This window comes from Agelaius phoeniceus, chromosome 20 (assembly GCF_051311805.1).
Source record: "Agelaius phoeniceus isolate bAgePho1 chromosome 20, bAgePho1.hap1, whole genome shotgun sequence".
Classification (NCBI taxonomy): Eukaryota; Metazoa; Chordata; class Aves; order Passeriformes; family Icteridae; genus Agelaius; species Agelaius phoeniceus.
Window position 1 is genome coordinate 11,235,776 of NC_135284.1, and position 19,158 is coordinate 11,254,933.

At 51.4% G+C, this 19,158-nt stretch overlaps 2 protein-coding genes across 3 annotated transcripts in view; one reads left to right on the forward strand and one right to left on the reverse strand.

Moving 5' to 3' along the window:
• Positions 1–391: 391 nt before the first annotated feature.
• LOC129129368 (C-C motif chemokine 5-like) lies at positions 392–12,041 on the reverse strand. Its single transcript, XM_054647184.2, has 6 exons — positions 11,208–12,041; positions 11,009–11,108; positions 3,758–3,851; positions 1,583–3,666; positions 1,198–1,312; positions 392–739 (listed from the first exon to the last, which is right to left on the reverse strand). The coding sequence occupies exons 4-6, from the start codon at positions 1,653–1,655 to the stop codon at positions 640–642; spliced, it is 288 nt and encodes a 95-aa protein (XP_054503159.1). The 5' UTR covers positions 1,656–3,666; positions 3,758–3,851; positions 11,009–11,108; positions 11,208–12,041; the 3' UTR covers positions 392–639.
• Positions 12,042–12,422: 381 nt separating this feature from the next.
• HIP1 (huntingtin interacting protein 1) overlaps positions 12,423–19,158 on the forward strand; it is a 44,005-nt gene continuing 37,269 nt past the window's right edge. For both annotated transcript variants that reach the window (XM_077188839.1, XM_077188838.1), the window contains exon 1: positions 12,423–12,630. In XM_077188839.1, coding sequence (XP_077044954.1) covers positions 12,514–12,630 — 117 coding nt within the window. In that variant the 5' untranslated portion in view covers positions 12,423–12,513. The remainder of the gene's footprint in view (positions 12,631–19,158) is intronic.

Sequence of the window (19,158 nt, forward strand, 5' to 3'; positions counted from 1 at the left end):
ACAGCCCCGGGCGGGGACGGTGGTGGAGATGGGGTCGGGTCTGGTGATGGCTGAGCTCAGCAGCCCCGTGGAGCCCCTGAGGCACCTGCCCGCTGACCAGAGATGTTGGCCGAGGTAAAGGACCCCTGTCCACACCAACAATTGTGCCAAAACATCCGCCGTGATACCCACCCACTGCAAAGAGCCAGGAGTTTGGGAATGTGCCGCGGCAAGGAGGCAGGCGGGACAGGCAGGATGAGAAGTGCTCTCCCTTGCATGCACAGAGAGGCTGGGGGACAGCCAGGTGTCACCCCATCACCCACAGACCCTCGGCTGTCAGCCCTGACCCCCTTCCAACCATTGCTACACACCCCAGTCTCCTTGGAGCATCCCAAGAACCGCTGGGAGAAGCTGCAAGTTCTGCTCCTTTTTATTATACAAAAATAACTTCAACACCTTCAGTACAAAGGAGAATGAAAAGTTTCACTGAAAATGTCAAATAAATTAGGACTGGCGTTGCACAGCCTTCCATAAAAAAGCTAAACACTGAGTTGAATACCCTGCCAAATTCCCATTCAATGAGAAAATAGAATATGTCTTGGAGGTGTCCATGAGAGCACATCCTTGCAGAAGTGGTGCTTGGAGAGAGCAGGGTATTGCTCATCCACTGTGCTTATTGTCCTCTAATTGATTCATTATGTCCTTGACCCACTTGTCATTAGGGTTGGCACAGACCAGCTTGTCCTTGATGGTGGTAAATCTGGAAAACAAAATCCAGTGAGGAGAGATGAAGGAAAGGAAGACAGAGAGGATAGTGAGACCACCTGCTCCATGCCAACAGTGACACCCACCAGACACCTCTACAGGCTGCAAAACAGCCCTAGGGAAATGGGGTGGGGGTGGCTCCATGTCCTTACAGGTGTCCTGCTCTCTGCACTTAAACCGCTTTGTCCCCAGCATCTCTACATCTGGAACACCGTCCTGGCTGGGTCCCCCTATCTGGGGTGAGGGGGGTGACCAGCAAAAGCTCTTTTGGCTCAAATCTAATAAGGAGGTCCACAAACTCGCTGTCTGGGATGTGGGATTGCCCTCTGACATGTTCCCAGGCTGTTCTCCTCACATGGGAGAGCCCTGCCCAGTGCTTTTCCATGTCAGGATGAAGTATGATGTGGGGTTCCCTCACACTGTAAGGACAAGCTGGGCAGAAGATCTACTTACATCACAGCTGGTAGGGAGCAGTAGCTGCCCGTGGGCTCATACTTTACCACACGGCTCAAGGACAATGGACTGGTAATGTACTTATCACAGCAGGGACCACAACATCTGAGAGACACTGGAAGAGAAATTTTCTGTTACATCAGACCAGGAAAAGTGCCAGTGGGGAGAAGTAGGGTCAGAAGTTGAGAATATTCCCACCGGAGGAAGTGCTGCTCCTACAGTGGGCTCCCACCACAGCCATCTTCCCCATCAGGGAGCCAAGGTAAGACAGGCTTCTCCTTTCCTACAGCAGATGCTAGTAAGAGAGAGCTGCCAAGCATTACTAGACCTTATTCAGCAGACAGAAAGAGGAGACAGCTCCTTGGAGAGGAGAGATTGGACTCACTTGGAGAAGAGGTGGTCTGGTGGCAGAAGACAACCACAAAAAGTACAGAAAGGGCTGCCGTGAAGGTCTTCATGGTCCTGTTGGGTGGAGGTGAATTGTAGGAGTGAGGCTGGACTGTTGCAGAGTGTCCCTCACTGTTCCTGGTGTGGGATCCCTGGGTTCAGCCCTCTTTATATAGGGAGACAGCAACCAAGGATGGAAACATTGCTGAAAGCCATGATGCAATGGAAAAAGTGCAGTGTCAAGGATACCACACAGCCTTGCAGAGGAAACCGTCCAGAGCCCTGATGACCGCAGCGTCCTGACATGGCACAGGGTACGATACCATAAGATACCATGAGTGGACACAGAACAGGATATGACCTGTCATTTCATTTCCCATGACCTAAGGGTTCTGCAGAAAACCTAGAATTAGTAATTCAGAAGATCAGTAGGTGGACCTCTTGCCTAGAAGTCACAGCAGTGGATGAAGGCCAACCATGGTTGTCATGCACTTGTGTTTCCCAGAACATCTGCATCATGGACAAACAGATCTCACCTCTGCCACAGAGAGTCAGGCTGACCACCCATGTGCCCACCCAGCCATGCTGGGTCCCACTTGCAATGGGGGCTTCCTCCATGGGACTCTGAAGGCCATTGGTGCATAAATGTGCAGAGCAGAGGGTGGAGCATGGTGCAATTCCAGATCTGGGTTCCTCTTATGTCCTTGAGCATCCCTTGCAACAAGTCTTTGGGGAACCGGTTCTGCTACATCACAGCTTCTCAAATACTAGTGACAGCTAAAATAGTATTCAGTTCTTCATGGACATGGGAATTGGCCACTGATGCCCACAGTGAACTTTAGGAGCTGATGACTATGTTAGCAGAGCAAAGCTGACAAAGATGGTTATTTGGTTCCAGCAATGTAGCACTAGCACCCTCTTGACACTGCTCTGTCATTGTCCCAGCTGCCAAACACGCACAGAGAAAAGACTGGTTGATTTAGCACATGTTGCTTAGGATGGGAATGGTGTCTCTGCACTGTCAGAAAAACTGTTGGAAATGTTACATCCCTCCAGAAGGGCTCTGCTGTTTTCCAGGCAAAGGTTTGTGGACAAAGCCTCAAGAGAGTGGAGGAAGAGCGAAGTCTCCATGGTGCTAGAAAATGTGTCTGGGTGCTGGGCAACCACAGCCACCATGGGAAAGCCACAGGAGCAGTCTGCCTTTCCTGATGGTCCAGTAACAAAAGGGGTCTTGCTCCTCTATGGAGGAGGATGATCACAAAATAGAATCCCCCACCCAAAGTGGGTTTCCTTGTAGGAAGCCAGAAGAGGAAATCAAAGAGAAGTAAGATATTGCCTGGAAGGGTGGATTGCAGGCCTGGGGCTCCCAAGTGCTCCAGGGCATGTGATAGATAATCAGCACATCTCAAGAGACTGAACTGCATGGAAAAGTGAGGCACACTCATTGGAGGCTGCAGGGTGCTGCCATGGCAGGGTTTGTTTTACACAAAGCTTTTTCTCTCACTACAACACCCTGTACTAAGCATGAACAAAATTGAGCCTGGGCGACAGCACATATGATGCCTTGGTGCTAGGGAGATGCAGCTACAAGCCTGGGGAGTGGGCAGCTGAGGAGGACCTGCCCACTGAGCCCTGGGAGCACAGGGCATGTTGCTGGGTTTCTGGAAAGACATTTCCTTAGCAGTGACATACCTGCCCCTTCCCACGGCAGGCAGGCTCCATACAGCCCATGGATTCTCTGCAGCCATCACAGCCCAGTCCCCAGCTTGGCACATCTGTTCTCTTCTCTGAAGCTCTTTCTCCATGGATTGGCTAGCTTTCATCCCAGCTCCTGCTAAGGGGTTAAACTCCCAGAATGAGAGTCAGTTGAGACAGTCAGAATCACAGCTGAGGTTTTACTTGTGAAGAAGACTCAGAATATCCTGCTCCAAACGCTGACAAGCTCAGGATTCCTCTGGGATCCTTCCTGCTCCATGACTTGCCTTGTTCTCTGTTCCAAAGCCCATTCAGATACTGGGATGAAACCTGGTACCTCCAAGGGCCTGAAGTCCTGCCACCATCATGGATCTACTCTCCCCCACACTGCAGAGTGGGACAAAGAAAGGTGTTAGGAGACCGAAAGCCAAAGCTCAGCAAGAAAGAGTGCAAGGACAGGGACAAACTGCCTGCATACCTTAGAAGCAGGAATGCTGATGGAGCTTGGTGTGCCACTCCAAGGGAGACATGGAACAAAGGATGGAGCAACACAGAGGCACTGCAGTAATTCTCTGTTGAAGTCAAAGCAAATATAAAACAAAAGATGGAGTGACACAGCAGTGTTGTAGATAGACTCCATGGAAAACAATGCAGCAAATGAAAACTAAGTCAAAGGAATGATCTAGATGGAAATCAAAAGCTGAACTTTGCTTAATTCAGAAATACATATTACTTTTCTCACCTCTATTTATGCTACTAACTGAAGTCAATCAAATTCCACCTAATCTGTAAATGACATTAACTGTAACTTTATCTTTTCCCAAGAAAATATTATAAATAGGGCTGAAGTGGGGAGGGAGGTCAGGAGACTCCAACATTTTTGTGGTCAGTTATTGTCAGTGGCAACCTCTAAACCTGTTGCAGTCTTCTCTGAGCAGTGCTAATAAACTGCTCAGTGTGAGTCACAGAATCACAGAACCACAGAATAATTAATGTTGGAAAAGTCCTTCAAGATCAGGTGTCACCAACATCTACTCCTTCCATCCCCTGCTCTTTCCATTTCTGCCAATACATTCAGAAACAAAATTGCACAAATTCCCATTGAGACCAACCCTACACTGTTCTGACACATCTCCACACAGGGACCAGAATAAAACTGAGAGGAGGAGAACAGACTGAGGAATGAGCTGGAGCCTCCTTGCTGATGGCTTACACAAACACAGCCCAGCTCAGAGCAGCTTTAGTTGAGTGTTCTGGATGTTCCACAACATTCAACTACAGGTTTGATCAAAATGTCAATATTTGTTTTGAAAAATCAGTATTTTATAGCAGGAATATAAACATTGTGCCTCAACATTGTCAATGAATTCTCTCTCCTTTTGGATACACCTTGCTGTATTTCCTGCTTCCATTCAACCAAAAGGAATTTTTGGAGGTTTCGACACCTCTGTTATTTCCCCTATTCACTGTTTTCCTCAACTTTGTTCCTTCCTTAAAGATTCTGTATTCTTGCTTCTTCCTACCAAGACAAATAATGCAAACCTCTAAATATTTTGATTTCTAAAACCTCCTCCATATTATACATCCTAAATAGTGGCTATTTATGGAGTCTATAAAACCTCCGCCTTGTGGTGTGCTTCAGCTCTAGACAGAAACCAAACGCAGTATCTTTGGATCCATCACCAGGACAGGTTGGGGATGTGGGAGGAAACCTCTGCTCAGCCCTGAGGGTAGCCTGCTCCATCATACCACCTCCTGGGCTGGAGCCATGTCTGGGGGATCACTTTATCACAGTGCTCCTGGGAGCTGCTGGATCACTAATGTGGGAAACTGGGTTTAACTGTGAGCAAACCAGTTGGAAACAGAAAGAAAATTACTGGGGCCAGAGATCCCAGGGTGGTGCAGCTCCAAGCAAGATCTCAGATGAGAAGAAGTATTTTCAAGAAGAATTGAGACTTTCCACATTGAATTGAAGTCTGCAAGATGATAAGTGGCCTAGAAAGAGAGACAAAGCGAATACTCACTGCCTGCCCCAGAGCAGGAGCCACAGATTATTCAATGGAGTGGGCAAGAGGAAGGTTCAAAAGGAACAGAGGGAGGCAGCTCTTCACATGAGGAGCTCCTTTCCAAGGGACATGGTGAGGACAAGGAAATTTTCTTGAGTCTGAGTATGGATTTCAGGGTGATAAGCTTGAGAAGATTTGGAAAATGAGAATGGTTGGAGGCTGGGAGCACACTCCAGGGTGCAGTACAAATATTGATCTGTCTCTTCAAGGGGTCTGCTGTGACCACATCTAGAGGTATCAAAGCTGATGTAGATGGATCCTTAGTCTGCATCCTCTGTGACTGTTCATCTTTGATTCTCCGGGACAATTGATCCAACAGAACCATCAGGGCTACAGAGCAGCATACGAAATTGCATTGAAATCCCGGGACTGAAATCTACAGCCACCCCAGGATGTGCCTCCAGAGAAATATTTTTGGTAAATGTCAGCAGAAAGACTCCAACAGTTTCTAAGCACACAGCAAGGCAGAAATAAATTGCTGCAGTCCATGCAATTTTCCAAGACAAATTTTGGGCACCTATAAAAGCTTCACTTTGTGACCAGGAGTCTAAAAGCGCAGGATGTGGCTGGATGCCATGTTGGAATGTGGCCCTCACAGAAATGTGGTGGTACTTCCCAGGACAGCCAAATGATGCCTCTGCCACAACTCCTTTGTTTCCCCAACAATGTCCTCAGTACTGAGCAGCAACTGGCCTGGAGCTGATCATGGCTTGTCCAGCAGCTGCAGCACAGCGTGACAGGTTTAGCCACAGTTCAGAGAAAGGAAAAGAAAACCATTTGGTGTTGGGTTTGAGACGGGTAGGACCTGAGGCTGCCGAGTACCAGAGTGACAGCTGCATTGTCCTTGCACACTCTGCCGCCTGTTGTCATCAGCTGGAGGTACAGGGGACATCTGCAAGTTAGGCCATAGAGTTGCAGGAATCCTGAAAACAACATTTGACAAGAGTACTGGTCGATGTTGGATCATGGAAAACATAGAAATCATGGAGTCATTCAGGTTGGAAAAGACCTCTAACATCATTGAGTACAGCATTGCCAAGGCCACCACTAACTGTAGCCCTAAGCATCACATCTCTATTTCTGTTAAATCCCTCCAGGGATGGTGACTCCACCACTGCCCTGGGCAGCCCATTCCAATGCTTGACCACTCTTTCAGTGAAGAAATTTTCCTTAATATCCAACCTGGACCTCCCTTGGTTCAACTTGAGGCGTTTCTCCTTGTCATATCACTCGTTCCCTAGGAGCAGAGCCTGACCCCACCTGGCTCCACCCTCCTGCTAGGGAGTTGTAGAGAGCCAGAACGTTTCCTGTATCATAAAGGGAAGACAGGGATATACTGGCTCTCTACATTCATACTCATGCCCTGTTGCAGTACCTGCCTTGTGCTCTCCCAAGACTGCTCTGCAATGAGCACACAGCTCCCACACTCAACTCTGCACACACCAAGTCTCACACAGAAATCCTTTCCTCAGTAATCCAACTCTGGCAGCCAAAGCTCCCAATACAGAAATAAAGGAAGAATTAGGAAGAATTTATTCATAGAAAGGGTTATTAGACATTGGAATGGGCTGCCCAGGGAGGTGGTGGAGTCATCATCCCTGGAGATGACTGGATGTGACACTTAGTGCCATGGTCTAATCGACATGGTGGTGATCAGTCATAGGCTGGACTTGATGATCTCAGAGGTCTTTTCCAACCAATTCATTCTGTGAAATCAGGCTTGCCATGTCCTGCCTTGGAAGAGAGCTGGGCTTGGTGGGGTGCTCCATCTGGACCTGCTGGCCATGCCAAGGGGACACCATCCAGCAAGTGGCAAAAACAATTCCCACCTCCAGGTCCTGCTCATGAGCTGGTTTCTCATCTAGGCATTTGCCCATGCAGCCCGGTGTCCCTGTGGAGTTCAGGTCTTCTCCTGCAGATCCATCTGGAAACCTCTTCAGCTTTGCTTTTGAAGTCTTGGGCAAGCAGAGGCAGTTGCTGAGGCTTTGCAGAAAACACAGGAGATGATGTTTTGGGGTTACAGCCCTCCTTGTAACACCTGGGCAAGAAGGAGACCTAGACAGGACAGAGGTGAGGGCGCCATTGCACTTCAAGCACCTTAGCCAAGCAGTCCTCTCCAAGACCCTCTCCCAATCCCAGACTGTTCACCTCCAATGCTCTCCCAAGACTCCAATACTCTCCCAGGTCCTGCACCAAGACTGTCCCTGCCCCACATAGCAGCCCAGGATCTCTTTGGGAGCACAAGCAAAGACTCAGCAGCAACATCTGTTTGCCCAAAGCATTCAAAACATGGGATCAAAAGATGAAAATTCTCCCCATGCTCCCATGCCTGCTCCTCCTGGCACAATCTTTGCTCCCCAAGGACCCTCCTGCTGGGTCTGGACCACTACCCTGCCCTTTCCAGCTGGGTACTTTGGCTCAGAAGTTGTTTTTATCCCAGAGTCTGAGCAAATTACCCCATCACCAGGGCAGAGCTGCATCTGGGGCTGCAGGATTTGGTTTATGGAAGGCCTGACATAGCCACTGCCCTTTCAAGATGTGGCCCCAGGAATTGCTTGTCTGCTTGGGTGCGATCAGGATGGTGTGCCTTGGAATGTGTAAAGGGACTACTGAAGGGGATCCATTTAGGATCCATTTTTCCCACCTCCAAGGGTGAAAGAGCAGGATCTTAGCACAGCCCTCTCTGGCACAGCCAGCGAGATAACAGAGGAAGGACTGTGGAGCTCTGTGATTCTGTTTTCCCGGTGAAACAAGGGGAATCTGTGCTCTCCCTGAGCCCAGGCCAGGCCACGGGAGGATGATGTGTGTTGCAGCAGCACCCTGGGACTCTCCAGCTCTGGCTGGGGAGGGAATTGTAAAAACAGACTCTAGCTCCCAGCCCCCACAAAAAGAGCATCCCTGAGCCCCGGACAGGGCCCATAGCCCCTGCAGTCTCTTCTGGCCCTTCTCCTGCCACTTGTCCTTCCCCTTTGGATTAAGGATGTCCTGACAGAATGGGAGCAGACCCTCTTTAGGGTCCTGTGGACAGGAGCCTCTGGGCATGGAGCAGGAAAAGGAAACTATGGAGCCCTGCAACAGGGGAAGGATGAGCTCCAGTCCCACCTGCCTGGCCTGAGCAGCACTTGATGGGTGCCACATACTGCTCAGCAAGAAAAAAGAGAGGGCACACATTGTCCTCTCCATGTCCAGACAATGTCTGTCCCCATACAGGCCAGACACTCCTATGAAGGGGTCTGCCATCACCCTTCAGTCCAGCCTCTTGAACAGGAGTGAAGACAGAGCATTCAGAGCAGGTGAACCCCAGCCATGGCTTCCAAAAAGGACCTGCTGGGGAGGAAGAGCCCAACCTGCTCTACCTCCACACCCTGCTCAGTTTCAGCCCTTCTCCATTATCTCCCCATGGAACCTGAGACAGAGGAACAGACGCTCAACAAGAACAGCTCTGTGCCTTCCCCTCTCAACTACCTGAAAACAAGGCATCCTCTCCCAGTGGAAAGGAGCCTCTCAAATCCCTGCAAAGTCCCACAGCACATTCCAGCAGAGATGCTGCATGAATGGGCCAGCCCAGAGTGGTCTGACCAGCCACTCATGGGCTGGATCCCAGCTCCATCCTGTTACAGCCCATTCCTAGGGGAGGCAGGAGCAGCCAGTAGAAACAGCCCATTCTGTCCCATACCCAAGCACCATCCTCTGCTCCTGCCCAGGTCCCAGAGTGAGCACTGAGCCCTAGCTAGGGAAGAAGAGGATGTGGCTCTACTCTTCAGTAGGAGGGCGTAGCTACACCAGGCCACAGCCTAGTGGTCTCTTGCCATGGGCTCCAGGAGCAGGATATTCTGAGCGAGGTGGAGGGTGGGAGAGGTCACAAGGATACTGCTGTCCTTTGTCCAGTGCTCTCCTTTGCTCTTCCTTTCCTCCATCTCTATTCAGGAATGATGTAATTTCTTCAATTATTAATCATCTTGCTGCAACAGTGGATGAATCAAACCCATTAAACCTCCCCTGGGAGCAGCCTCAAGGAAGGAGGCAGGTTTCCAGAAAATACATTAAGGACAATGCAGACAGGCAGTTGAGACAAGCCACAGTGGGAGGAATAGCCCTGCTGCTCTATCAAATTGGATTTGATCAACTGGGATTTGATATCCAATGCACAGGGACCGGGAAGGCCTGTGATGCAAACAGCCTGTCACACACCCTGCTGGGCAGCTCCAGGAAGGTCCTGGTGTGGCAATTATTTCAGCTGAAAAGCCACAATAGAGAGATATGCGGGAGAATTGCTTATACAAGAGCCCTGACAGCCCACATGCTAAAAAGCTGTTTCCAGATTGACCCATCATCCCAGCAGTGCTTTGCACAGTTCCTCCCCACCCAGAGCAAAGTCATTGATTTGTTATGATCTGCTTTTTAGGATGCAGCAATCCAGCTGGCACAACCCCAGCACAGTACCTGGGGATTCAGTCCCTTTTTTTTCAGTCCCTTCACAAAAAAAAAAAAAAAGTAATTTCTCCCAGTATTGCAGAAATGTTCCAAGTGAGAAATTCACCTCTGGAATAGGATGGTAGTCCTGGTCAAAATTACAGGAGTCATCAATTCACCAGGTTGAGAGAATCCCAGAATGGTTTGGGTTGGAAGAAACTTAAAGCTCATCCTGTCACTGAAACAGCATGAAAAACACAACCTTTCCAACAAATTTTAATGTTAGAGAACTCAAGCATTATTTTATTCTGGCCAGGATGATGTTCTGGCCAGAATGTGCAACAGAAGTAATTTCATCCACACATTGGGTTGTGCAAAGAAAATAATTCCATCACATGTCTCTTTTCTAGATTTTTCACATACTTATACAGTCAAAACTCAGAGAGATTAATTGGTTCAATGTTTATTGGTCCCAAGTAACACAGATCTTAGAATTTGGTTTCCTATTGGTTATTGATCCCTTTACCTTAGCTGCTAATCAGGTCCTCTTTCTTCTCTTGGAGTGGTGGCCGGTGGAAAGTAAAACGCCCAGGCTAGATAAGTGTCCAGCCAACCTCCAGCCAGTCAGGCACTTCCCCAACCCGAAGTCAGGGCCTTGTGCCTAAGGCGATGTCAAGCCTTGCGGACGTGTGGCCGCAGTAGAGAGCTCCGAAGTCGCAGGATGAAATGAAGAGGCGACCCTCAGTTTCTTCGGGGGGGGGCGGTTTTATTGGTAGGGAAACGTGGACGCTCAGGTGGAAGGAGCTGAGAGTCCCGAGGTAGGGAAAGCCTCGGGTTTTACAGAGGGTGGGAGGGGTGAAAGATAGCAAATCAGAGAGGGATACATTAAGGATTGGCATGATCGGAGAACCCATCAAACACAGTTGCGGGAGGGACCCTGGCCCCTAACCCAATCACTCGACACCCTGGCCCGAACTCTCTAGAAAAAGAGGCAGCGGTGTCGAGTGACAGGCAGGCTGCCAGGGGTGGGGAACAAGAAAGATACATTTGGTAACCAAGACAACTGGGGAGGGGGTTGGGGATTGACACAAACTGGTAACAGGGCAGGACCTTCTGAGAGAACAATGGCGGGAAAACTGAACAAACATAAAACACACCACAACATTCTCTTATGATCTTTTCCCAGACCAAGTGTTTCCAACACACCAGGAAGGATGTTCAGGTGTTGATGTTCATTAATAGTCACTTACCTCTGGTGCATCCTCTGGTGGCTCCCAGTCCCTTGAGATGTTAAGCTCATCAGGCCTTGCCCAGGAAACAGTCTCTTGAAAAGAAACTTCCATTCCCTTCCTGGGCAAAGATGAACAAAACCCCTGATTAAAGTTAGTTTAAAAATTTAGAAGTTGCATCATTTCCAACAATCCTGTTCCACCCCTGCCATGGGCATACCTTCTACTAGACCAGCTTTCTCCAAGTCCCATGCAATGTGGCCTGAATAATTTCCAGGGATGGGGCAGCCACAGCTTCTCTGGGCAACCGGTGCCAGGGCTTCAATCACCCTTACAGCCAAGAACTCCTTCCCGATATCCAATCTAATTCTACAAAAATCTCTGATCTGAGTGACAGGACCAGAGACACAGGCTCAGATCAGGTTATAATAAAACACAGTCCAGCTGTTCAGGGGAAGCAAAATCCTTCTCTCAGCTCTCCTCTCTTCTTTTTCAGACACCTGCAACCACATTTTGCCCCTCTGCCAATGCTACACCCTTCCTGCTGGGCTCTGCCAGCTGTGCCGGCAGCACCCCCCTCCAGAGCTCCCACCCACAGTCCGGATTCCACAAAGGCAAAGCCTCACACAACCCTTCCGCAGGCTGCCGGGACCCTGCTCGCGCTGACAAACGGTGGAGCCGCCTCCCACCCCCGGCCCCAGGCAGGGCTGGGGAGCCACGAACACCCCGTGTGCCACGGGGGCTCAGCTCCGAGAGGGGCCGGGCTGGACCGGAGACGGGCAGTAGGGAGGGGACAGCGGTGCCGCGTCATCCCCGTGGTCACACTCTGGCCTCGGCTGAGGGGCTGCAGCCTCGCAGGCCGCACGGACAACCTGTAAGGACCCCCGAGGCCTGCGGACCCGAATGGCTCAGCCGCGGCTTAGAGCCGTTGGACAACAGCCCCCCGGGCCCGGCGGACCCCGCGGCGGTGCCCTGTACACGGCCGAGCACTTCCCGGCGAGGCCCGAGAGCGGCCCGATTCCCGCGAGGGCCCGGCATCAGCGCCATCGCCACCGCCGCCAGGGGGCGCCGCGCCCCGCATCGGTGAGGGGCGGGGCGGGACACCGAGGTGTGAGCGGCAGGGTCGTGAGCCAATTACAGCAGGGGACCGCGCGAAGGCGCGGCCGCAGAGCTTGGGTGGGCGGTGCTAAAGGCGCGGCCCCTTAAGGTGGAGCAATGGGCAGGGGACTCTTGGGGGACGGGAGCTAGCGTTGACCGGCGTCCAGATGAACCAATGAACTTGGCAGTTGCCACGCAGGGGCTGGGCCTGCCGGCCGACCTTCCCCAGGGGCGACGCCGGGAACCAATGAGAGCGAGAAGTCGGACCTGCGGGCGGAGCTGCGGGTGGAGCTGCGGGTGGAAGGGTGGTGCTCGCGGGGCGTGCTCCAGCGTGAGTGGCAGGTGGGCGGGCCAATGGCGCGGGGCCCGCGCGGCGGCGGCGCTGCGCGGGACGGCAGGGCCGGGGCGGTGGCGGGCCCGAGGCGGCCATGGACCGCGTGAGCAGCACTATGAAGCAGGTGTCCAACCCGCTGCCCAAGGTGCTGAGCCGGCGGGCGGGCGGCGGCGGCCTGGAGGCGGAGCGGGAGAGCTTCGAGCGCGCCCAGGTGCGGGCGGGACAGGGCGGGGCGGGGAATGCGAACGGCGAGGAACGGAAGGTGGCAGCTGAGGGGGCCGGGTCAGGCTGGGGCGCGGTGCGATGGGAACGGCCCGCCGGGTACGGGGAGTGGCTACAGCGGGGCGCGGCTGTGCCGGGAGGGCGGGGTTAGGCAGAGTGGGCGAGGTTATTTGGGTCGGCGCGGTCAGCCAGGTGGGCCGGGGCGGGGACAGCTCCAGTTGCCCAGCAGGTGGGTGTTGGCACAGGGGGCGGAGCTTGGGGGGGTGGGCGCGGCCGGGCCGGGCGAGCTGGGCTGGCGCCAGTGGGCAGGGCTGGCCAGGTAGGTGGAGATTGACGGGGCGGGGCTGGCCCCACCCTCCCGGGAGGGCAGTGGGTCGCCATGGGGGGACAGGGATGGGGATCCTCCGGGCCCCGTGGCTGGGGCTGAATCCTGGCCTTAGAGGAACAGCCGGGGACATCAGAGTGCAGTGGCACCCGGGGTGCCCCAGCCCAGCAGTGTCTGCTCAGCCTGGCCTCCCCGCCAGCGGGGCTAGGGAACATTCACCCGCTGGCCTGAGCTGCTGGGTCTCCAAGCCCAGCCACAGGCGGGCATCATGCCCAGGACAGTGCCACCCTGTCCTTGGAACCATCCTGAGCACACATAGCCTGTGTCTTCACTGGCTGGAGGGGACATGGAATGGCTCTTTGGCCAGTTGCCCCACAGGGTTCTGCTCTGGTGTCACTCAGGGACCCCAGGTGCGGACAGGGTCTGTCCCTGCAGGTGGCTCCTGGGAAGAGGCACTAATATGTTGAAAAGCAGACAGAATTTGCTCCTCAGCAGCATCCAGAGTATCTGGATGGGGCCTTCACTCAGGTTTTAGGTGATGGATTGGTGTCCTGCACAGAGGAAAGGTGGCGGCCAAGCTGGAGGGGTGGCAGGAGTGCTTTGGTGGAAAAAGCTGGTGATTTGGGAAAAGGATGTGCTTGGAGCAGCTGGGGATATGCCTGGACAAGGCATGGGGGAAGTGAAGAAGGATGGCAGCAGAGGGAGATGGGGACAGCTTGGCCGTGCTCCATTTCCAGGGATGGAAAGTACCAGTGAAGCAGAGCTGTCCAGACCTACTGCAGGAGAGGAAGGGAAACTGAGGCAGAAGCAAGGGTAGAAGTGGGACCAGTGAGAGCAGACTTGGATGAGCCCAGAGTGGGAACAGCACATGAGTGATGGCTTAGGGATGGAATAAACACCAAGGATCATGTCTGAGGAGGTTTTGCAGGAAGAAAACCCACCAGGCTTTGAAGTTGGATGCAGGATCATGTGCAGGGCTCTGCTCACCTTCCTGCTCAGGTTACCTCAGGCATCAATTATTTACTCATACTGCTAAAGGTAGGAATGGAACTGGTTTGCTCCTGGAACCTTCTGGCTCCTTGTGTCAGCAACAGCCCCATGGGCCTGGAGCTCTTTCAGGCTCCCCCTGAACTCACGGTTTCCCGGGAAGGGCCCAGTGGAGGGGGTGGTGGGGCAGCGCCACTCCCCACATCGCTACGAGCTGGATTTCATCTTCCTCATTTGATTTCCAGACTAATGACACAGCATGGCCTTGTCTGGCTTTTCCTTCTTCTGTGCTTCAGCTCCATGCAATTCCCTTTCTAACTCATTTTCCATTTTCTTTTCCCCCCTTTTTTTTTTTTTTTTTTTTTCATAATTCGCTCTCTGCAGTTTAGAGAACTTGCCAGGCACCCCTTAGGTCTTGGTCATACAGTTGTTATCCAACTTCTTCTTTCTGAGGTTTTTTTTAGAGAAACTTTGTGGGTTTGGGGTTTTTTCTTTTTGAAAGTGACTTCTTTTAAGAAAACTTTCATCTGTTAAATGACTTTAAAATGAAAAATTTCCCTGTATTTTCAGCATGTACAGACTCCTTCCCTCCCCTCAAATCCTGGCTGTCTCAGGGCAGCAGCACATGCATTGCAAAGCCTATTTTGGGCTAAAAGAGCCCAAACAGGCAGAAAGTGTGTCAAAATAGGTCTTTGGGGAGCCTGAGGAGCACCTGCTTGGGTTGGCAGCACCCAATTTCTGTGGTCTGAGCTCAGTCTGGAAGAACAAGAACACTCTACGAAGCTGCGGTGATGGTAGGACACCCTAGTAGTGGGGAGGTCTGATGTTCCTGTGGTGGTAGGATGTTTCTGTGGTATTGGTAAACAGGTGTTGGAGTGGTTCCATGGTGATGGGATATTTTGGTGGTGGAAAGCTTCCATGATGGTCATTACATTGCACAACGACTCTGCCCTGACAACCTCCATCTGTTGGCTTGCAGACAAACAGGAATAAATTTCCTGGTGGCCTCTCTTCTGTTCCTACAGTTGCTCAAGTATCTTGATTTTCCTGGGAATGCAAATGTGGGAAACCTGAGGACATGCCCAGATGTGGTGTTCCTTTCATACTGTCCTTGCTGCCTGCTGGGCAAGAGGAGCTCAGGGAGAATAAGACACAGCCAAGGACTCCTCTCTTCCTTTTTTGTTAATGCTGGTAGTTTTCTTAGGAAGTTGAGCAATGGGAACACCAAATCCTGCAGTTCTGCTGCCATCAGGATGAGCTGGGTGCAGCCCTGCCATGGGAGTATGAGTGTTGCAATGACTGTTACCCCTTTGCTGGTGTTTCATGTGGTGATTCACCATTCATCACCTCAACCTTGGCACAAATCTTTGGGCACAGCAAAGGTCACCAACAGAGGAGAAAAAACACAGAAGGTGAAAATTCTGCCATATCTTAAGATAAATGTTTGTGTTTCATATGGTGTCTGATGTTTGCATCCCCTCCAAGTTCTCCTGGTTGGATTAAGGGGTATGTCCTGGAGCTGGAGCTCTGCAGGGAAGGTCTTCTTTGTTTAGGGTAGTGCTTGGGATCTTCCTTCCTTGGGACCTTCCCTCCTTCTTCCTCTTTCCACGCTGTAATTGTCCACAGCAGACATCCTTGTGCCATGATGGAGCCAAGGACTGAAATTCCTTCTGTGCTTAGCTAGTTGGCAAAGACTGGATATTCAACAGTCAGATGAGCCGAAATGTTGAGGGTGAAATGAGAGTTGGAAGGACACAGGACTTCAGCGGGGCAGGGATGATGCTCCAGGGGTGATGTCCCAGGCTCTCCTGCTCCTTCACTCATGTTTTGGACTGCCATAGGATATTTCCCTTCATTCCCAGCAGGGATATGGCCAGCAGGGCATCAGTGCAGGTGCAACTGCAGACTCCCAGAGGTGGTACATGACATTCCCAAGCAAAGCAGCAGCTGACTCCTGGAAGGCTGGAGGTGTGGAAGATCCTTACACAGCTCAGCTCTTCCTGCACCAACCTGTTCCTTCTTTTTGTAAACCCATCACTGGATGGGGCAAAAATGCTCTGACATCAAAACTGAGAGAAGTGCCCTTGAAGTTGCAGCAGGACATGCTCTGAGCTTTTGTCCTTGTCCCTGCCCTGTGGGTTTTGGGTGGAAGGGAGGCAGCATATTGTGGTAGTGTGTTGTCATCTCCTGGGCTGCAAAGTCACCAAATAATTCTTTTGTGTACCCCATCCTGAGCACTGCTCCAGTGCCCAGCTGTGCTCCATCAGGAGCCATCATGTCCCACACCACTGCAGGCTGCCCTGTCCTGAGTCCATGCTGTGCCCCAGGGATGAGGACATGAGATGGAGACAGTGCCTGGGTCTGTGGAGGAGCTACAGAAATTCCATGTTTGTTTCCCAGGGCTCATTGGCTGCTGGAGCTTTATACCAGCCAACGAGGCTTCATGCCCAGCATGGTCCCTGCTATAGGGACAATTCCAAGGGTAGTCCATCCTGACAAGGGTGAGGGTTGGGAGGAGACACTTCTTTAAAATTCCTGCAGAAAATCTAAACATCTTACATTTTAGGTTCTTTGGCTGCAGTTTTTTTCTGGGAAATTCAGGGAGTAGCGAAGGGGAACAGGGACCACTTGGACTGCCCACAGCTGCCACTACCTCTGGCACACTTACACACTGGGTCCTTAGGACTGTGTGCAACAATAAAAGCAATTTATGACTCAGGAATTACCCTGCAAAGACATATTTGCAGCAGAAGGTGATTGCTGGCAACATCTCCTTTCCTGCCATCAGAGTCCCCAGGGTGGAGCTGGGGATATCAGACCCTCCTGCTAAGGATTTCCCAGTGGAAAAGTGAGGCATTTCCATGTCAGGGAGATGCAGAACTCTGAATGCAGCTGATGCCACATCTCCTCAGGAAGGTTTTAATGTTCTTAGTATGAGCCATCCCTCAGGGGCTGCAAAGCTGTTTTGCTTCCTACCTTGCTGCTGGAGGAGCCTTCTCTAAAACCAGATGCAGAGAGATGGTGCAAAAGTATTAGGTGCAAATAAAATGGATTTTTTTTTCTCCCTTCAGTGTCAGTTAATAAATCCTTTTGATATGTGAACCCAACTTTTTCACAGCCAAATGCAGGTTAAAAGTAGCTTTGTGCCCATGCTGTCTCTACCATGGGCTGTGCCACCTCTGGACCGCCATCACAGCCCCATTAATGCAATTCATCCTTTTCTCCCATCATTCTTTTAAGTGGGAATATCGTCCTGTGTCTTCCAAACACAGCAACCCAGCTGATTTCAGATCAGACCCAGCACGGTCCAACTCACAGTTGCAAAGGAAATACCATTTACTGCTGAAAAAAACCCATTTTTTGTGGTTCAGATGCTGCAACCACCAGCAGCTTTGCCAAGAAATTCAGTTCTTACACAGGAAATGAGGCTCCTTTCAAAGCACCAGAGTGGGGCTATATATATATACAGCCTCTCTGAAAAGATATTTAAAGAAACATATTGACACTAGCAAGAACAGGAAAAAATAGCTCCTGGCTGTGGGGAGTGAGGGCTGATGGCAGCTGAGCCCATCCTGGGGGAGTGGGTGGTATAGGGAATTCATTCATGGCCCTTTCATCTCCAGGAAAAGGAGCTCCTGGGGTTGGTGCTGTGTGAACCCCCATGCTTTTGGTCTCCTGGCTTTTACGAGGAACTAGAGGTGCTGGGGATTGAATGCAACTTGAGCAGTGAGGTAATGAGTCATCTCATCTCTTTTCAGAGAGTCCCTCTCAGAAACTTATTTCCATCCCCAGGGAAAGAAAATAGTTTGCCTTGTACCAGATATGGGGCTGCTTTTCTCATTAGTACATGCAGGGATGGAGGGGTTTAGGAGGTTTTTTTTAGATATAGAAATACCTATTTTAGATGCAGAAATATCTGAATTTTTTAATGTGGAGATGGACTCCAGAAGCAGCTAAGCCTCAGCCTCGGGAGGATTGAATAGATTTGGTGCTGAAAGTACTGCCACCGAGTCCAGAAGCTTCTGTAGCTGGGAAAACATGATGGTTTTGGACCACCAAGTGGTAAGGGGGAACCTTGCCCTGAATTACAGCAGAGGCTGAGTTGGAAGATGGGGATGCTGGGGGATGTTGCTGCCCCAAAAACCCCTTTCCCTCTCAGTCAGCATGTACTTCCCCACCAAGGATGTCCTGTGCTAGGGGTGCAGGGGGTTTCTTGCCCTCTGAAATGTATCCAGTTTAACTCCATCATCTGCAGAGCTAAGGAGAAACAGCCAGGAAAGCAGAGTTTTCGCTGAATTCCCTATCAGAGGACTCTGGACTGAGTGTGGTCCCCTCTGCCGCCCCTGGCCATGACCCAAGTCCAGCGAAAACAGTCAGGAAGGGCATGTGGGATGTGGGCATCTGTCATGAGGAGGGGGTGACTCATGCCAGCTTTGCTCTCCCAGAAGAAAAAACCTGTGAACAGGGGCTGGAGCTGCACAAGGGACAATTTTCACTGAAAGACTGAGAATCCAAGGATGGGGAAAGGGTGCCCATTGCAGCCCATTGCATCATCCCATGTACATGACATGCGGCCAGGATGAGCATCGCCTGCTCCAGCACTGTCTGGCACATGGCACTGCAGCACAAGCCCCAGCACCTGGGTTCTGTGCTCATCCTCATCCCATCACCCTCTGCTGGCTCTTTACCCTCTGAACCTGGGACAGAGGATCAGCAGCTGGGAGTCATACAGCAGCATGAGGGCTGGAGGAAGGGCTGGATCCTGGCCCTCATCCCTGCCACCAGCTTGGCTGATTGTTTTGCAGTCACCAAATAAGAAAACTTTCTGGGGACAGCCTGTTCCCTGGGTGACAGCAGAAATAGGCAGCACAGCCGGTGTTTTAGCCCGGATGTGCAAGTCCAGCCCACGGCTGGACTAATTATACATGGTGTGCTGTTCCAGGCTAATCACAGGGCAGACTAAATGATCCCAGTCCACAGTAGAAAGGTGAATTATTCTCTCAAAGGTGTACACAGACACTGAATAGTTTATTGTGGACTCACCGAGAGGGTTGGGTTGGAAGGCACCTTTAAAGTTCAGCTTGTTCCACTTCCTGCCATGGGCAGGGACACCTTCTTAGACCAGGTGCTCCAAGAGAGAGACCAGGTTGCTCCAAGTCCTGTCCAGCCTGGCTTTGGACAATTCCAGAAATTAAAGTCGAGCTG

Bases quoted from the DNA above. Each gene is read 5' to 3' on its own strand.
- LOC129129368 (XM_054647184.2), bottom strand. From the start codon at position 1,655: ATGAAGACCTTCACGGCAGCCCTTTCTGTACTTTTTGTGGTTGTCTTC. The intron at 1,313-1,582 runs GTGAGTCCAATC...TTTCTCTTCCAG, and splicing joins CCAGACCACCTCTTCTCCAA to TGTCTCTCAGATGTTGTGGT. The intron at 740-1,197 runs GTAAGTAGATCT...TTTGTTTTCCAG, and splicing joins TGCTCCCTACCAGCTGTGAT to ATTTACCACCATCAAGGACA.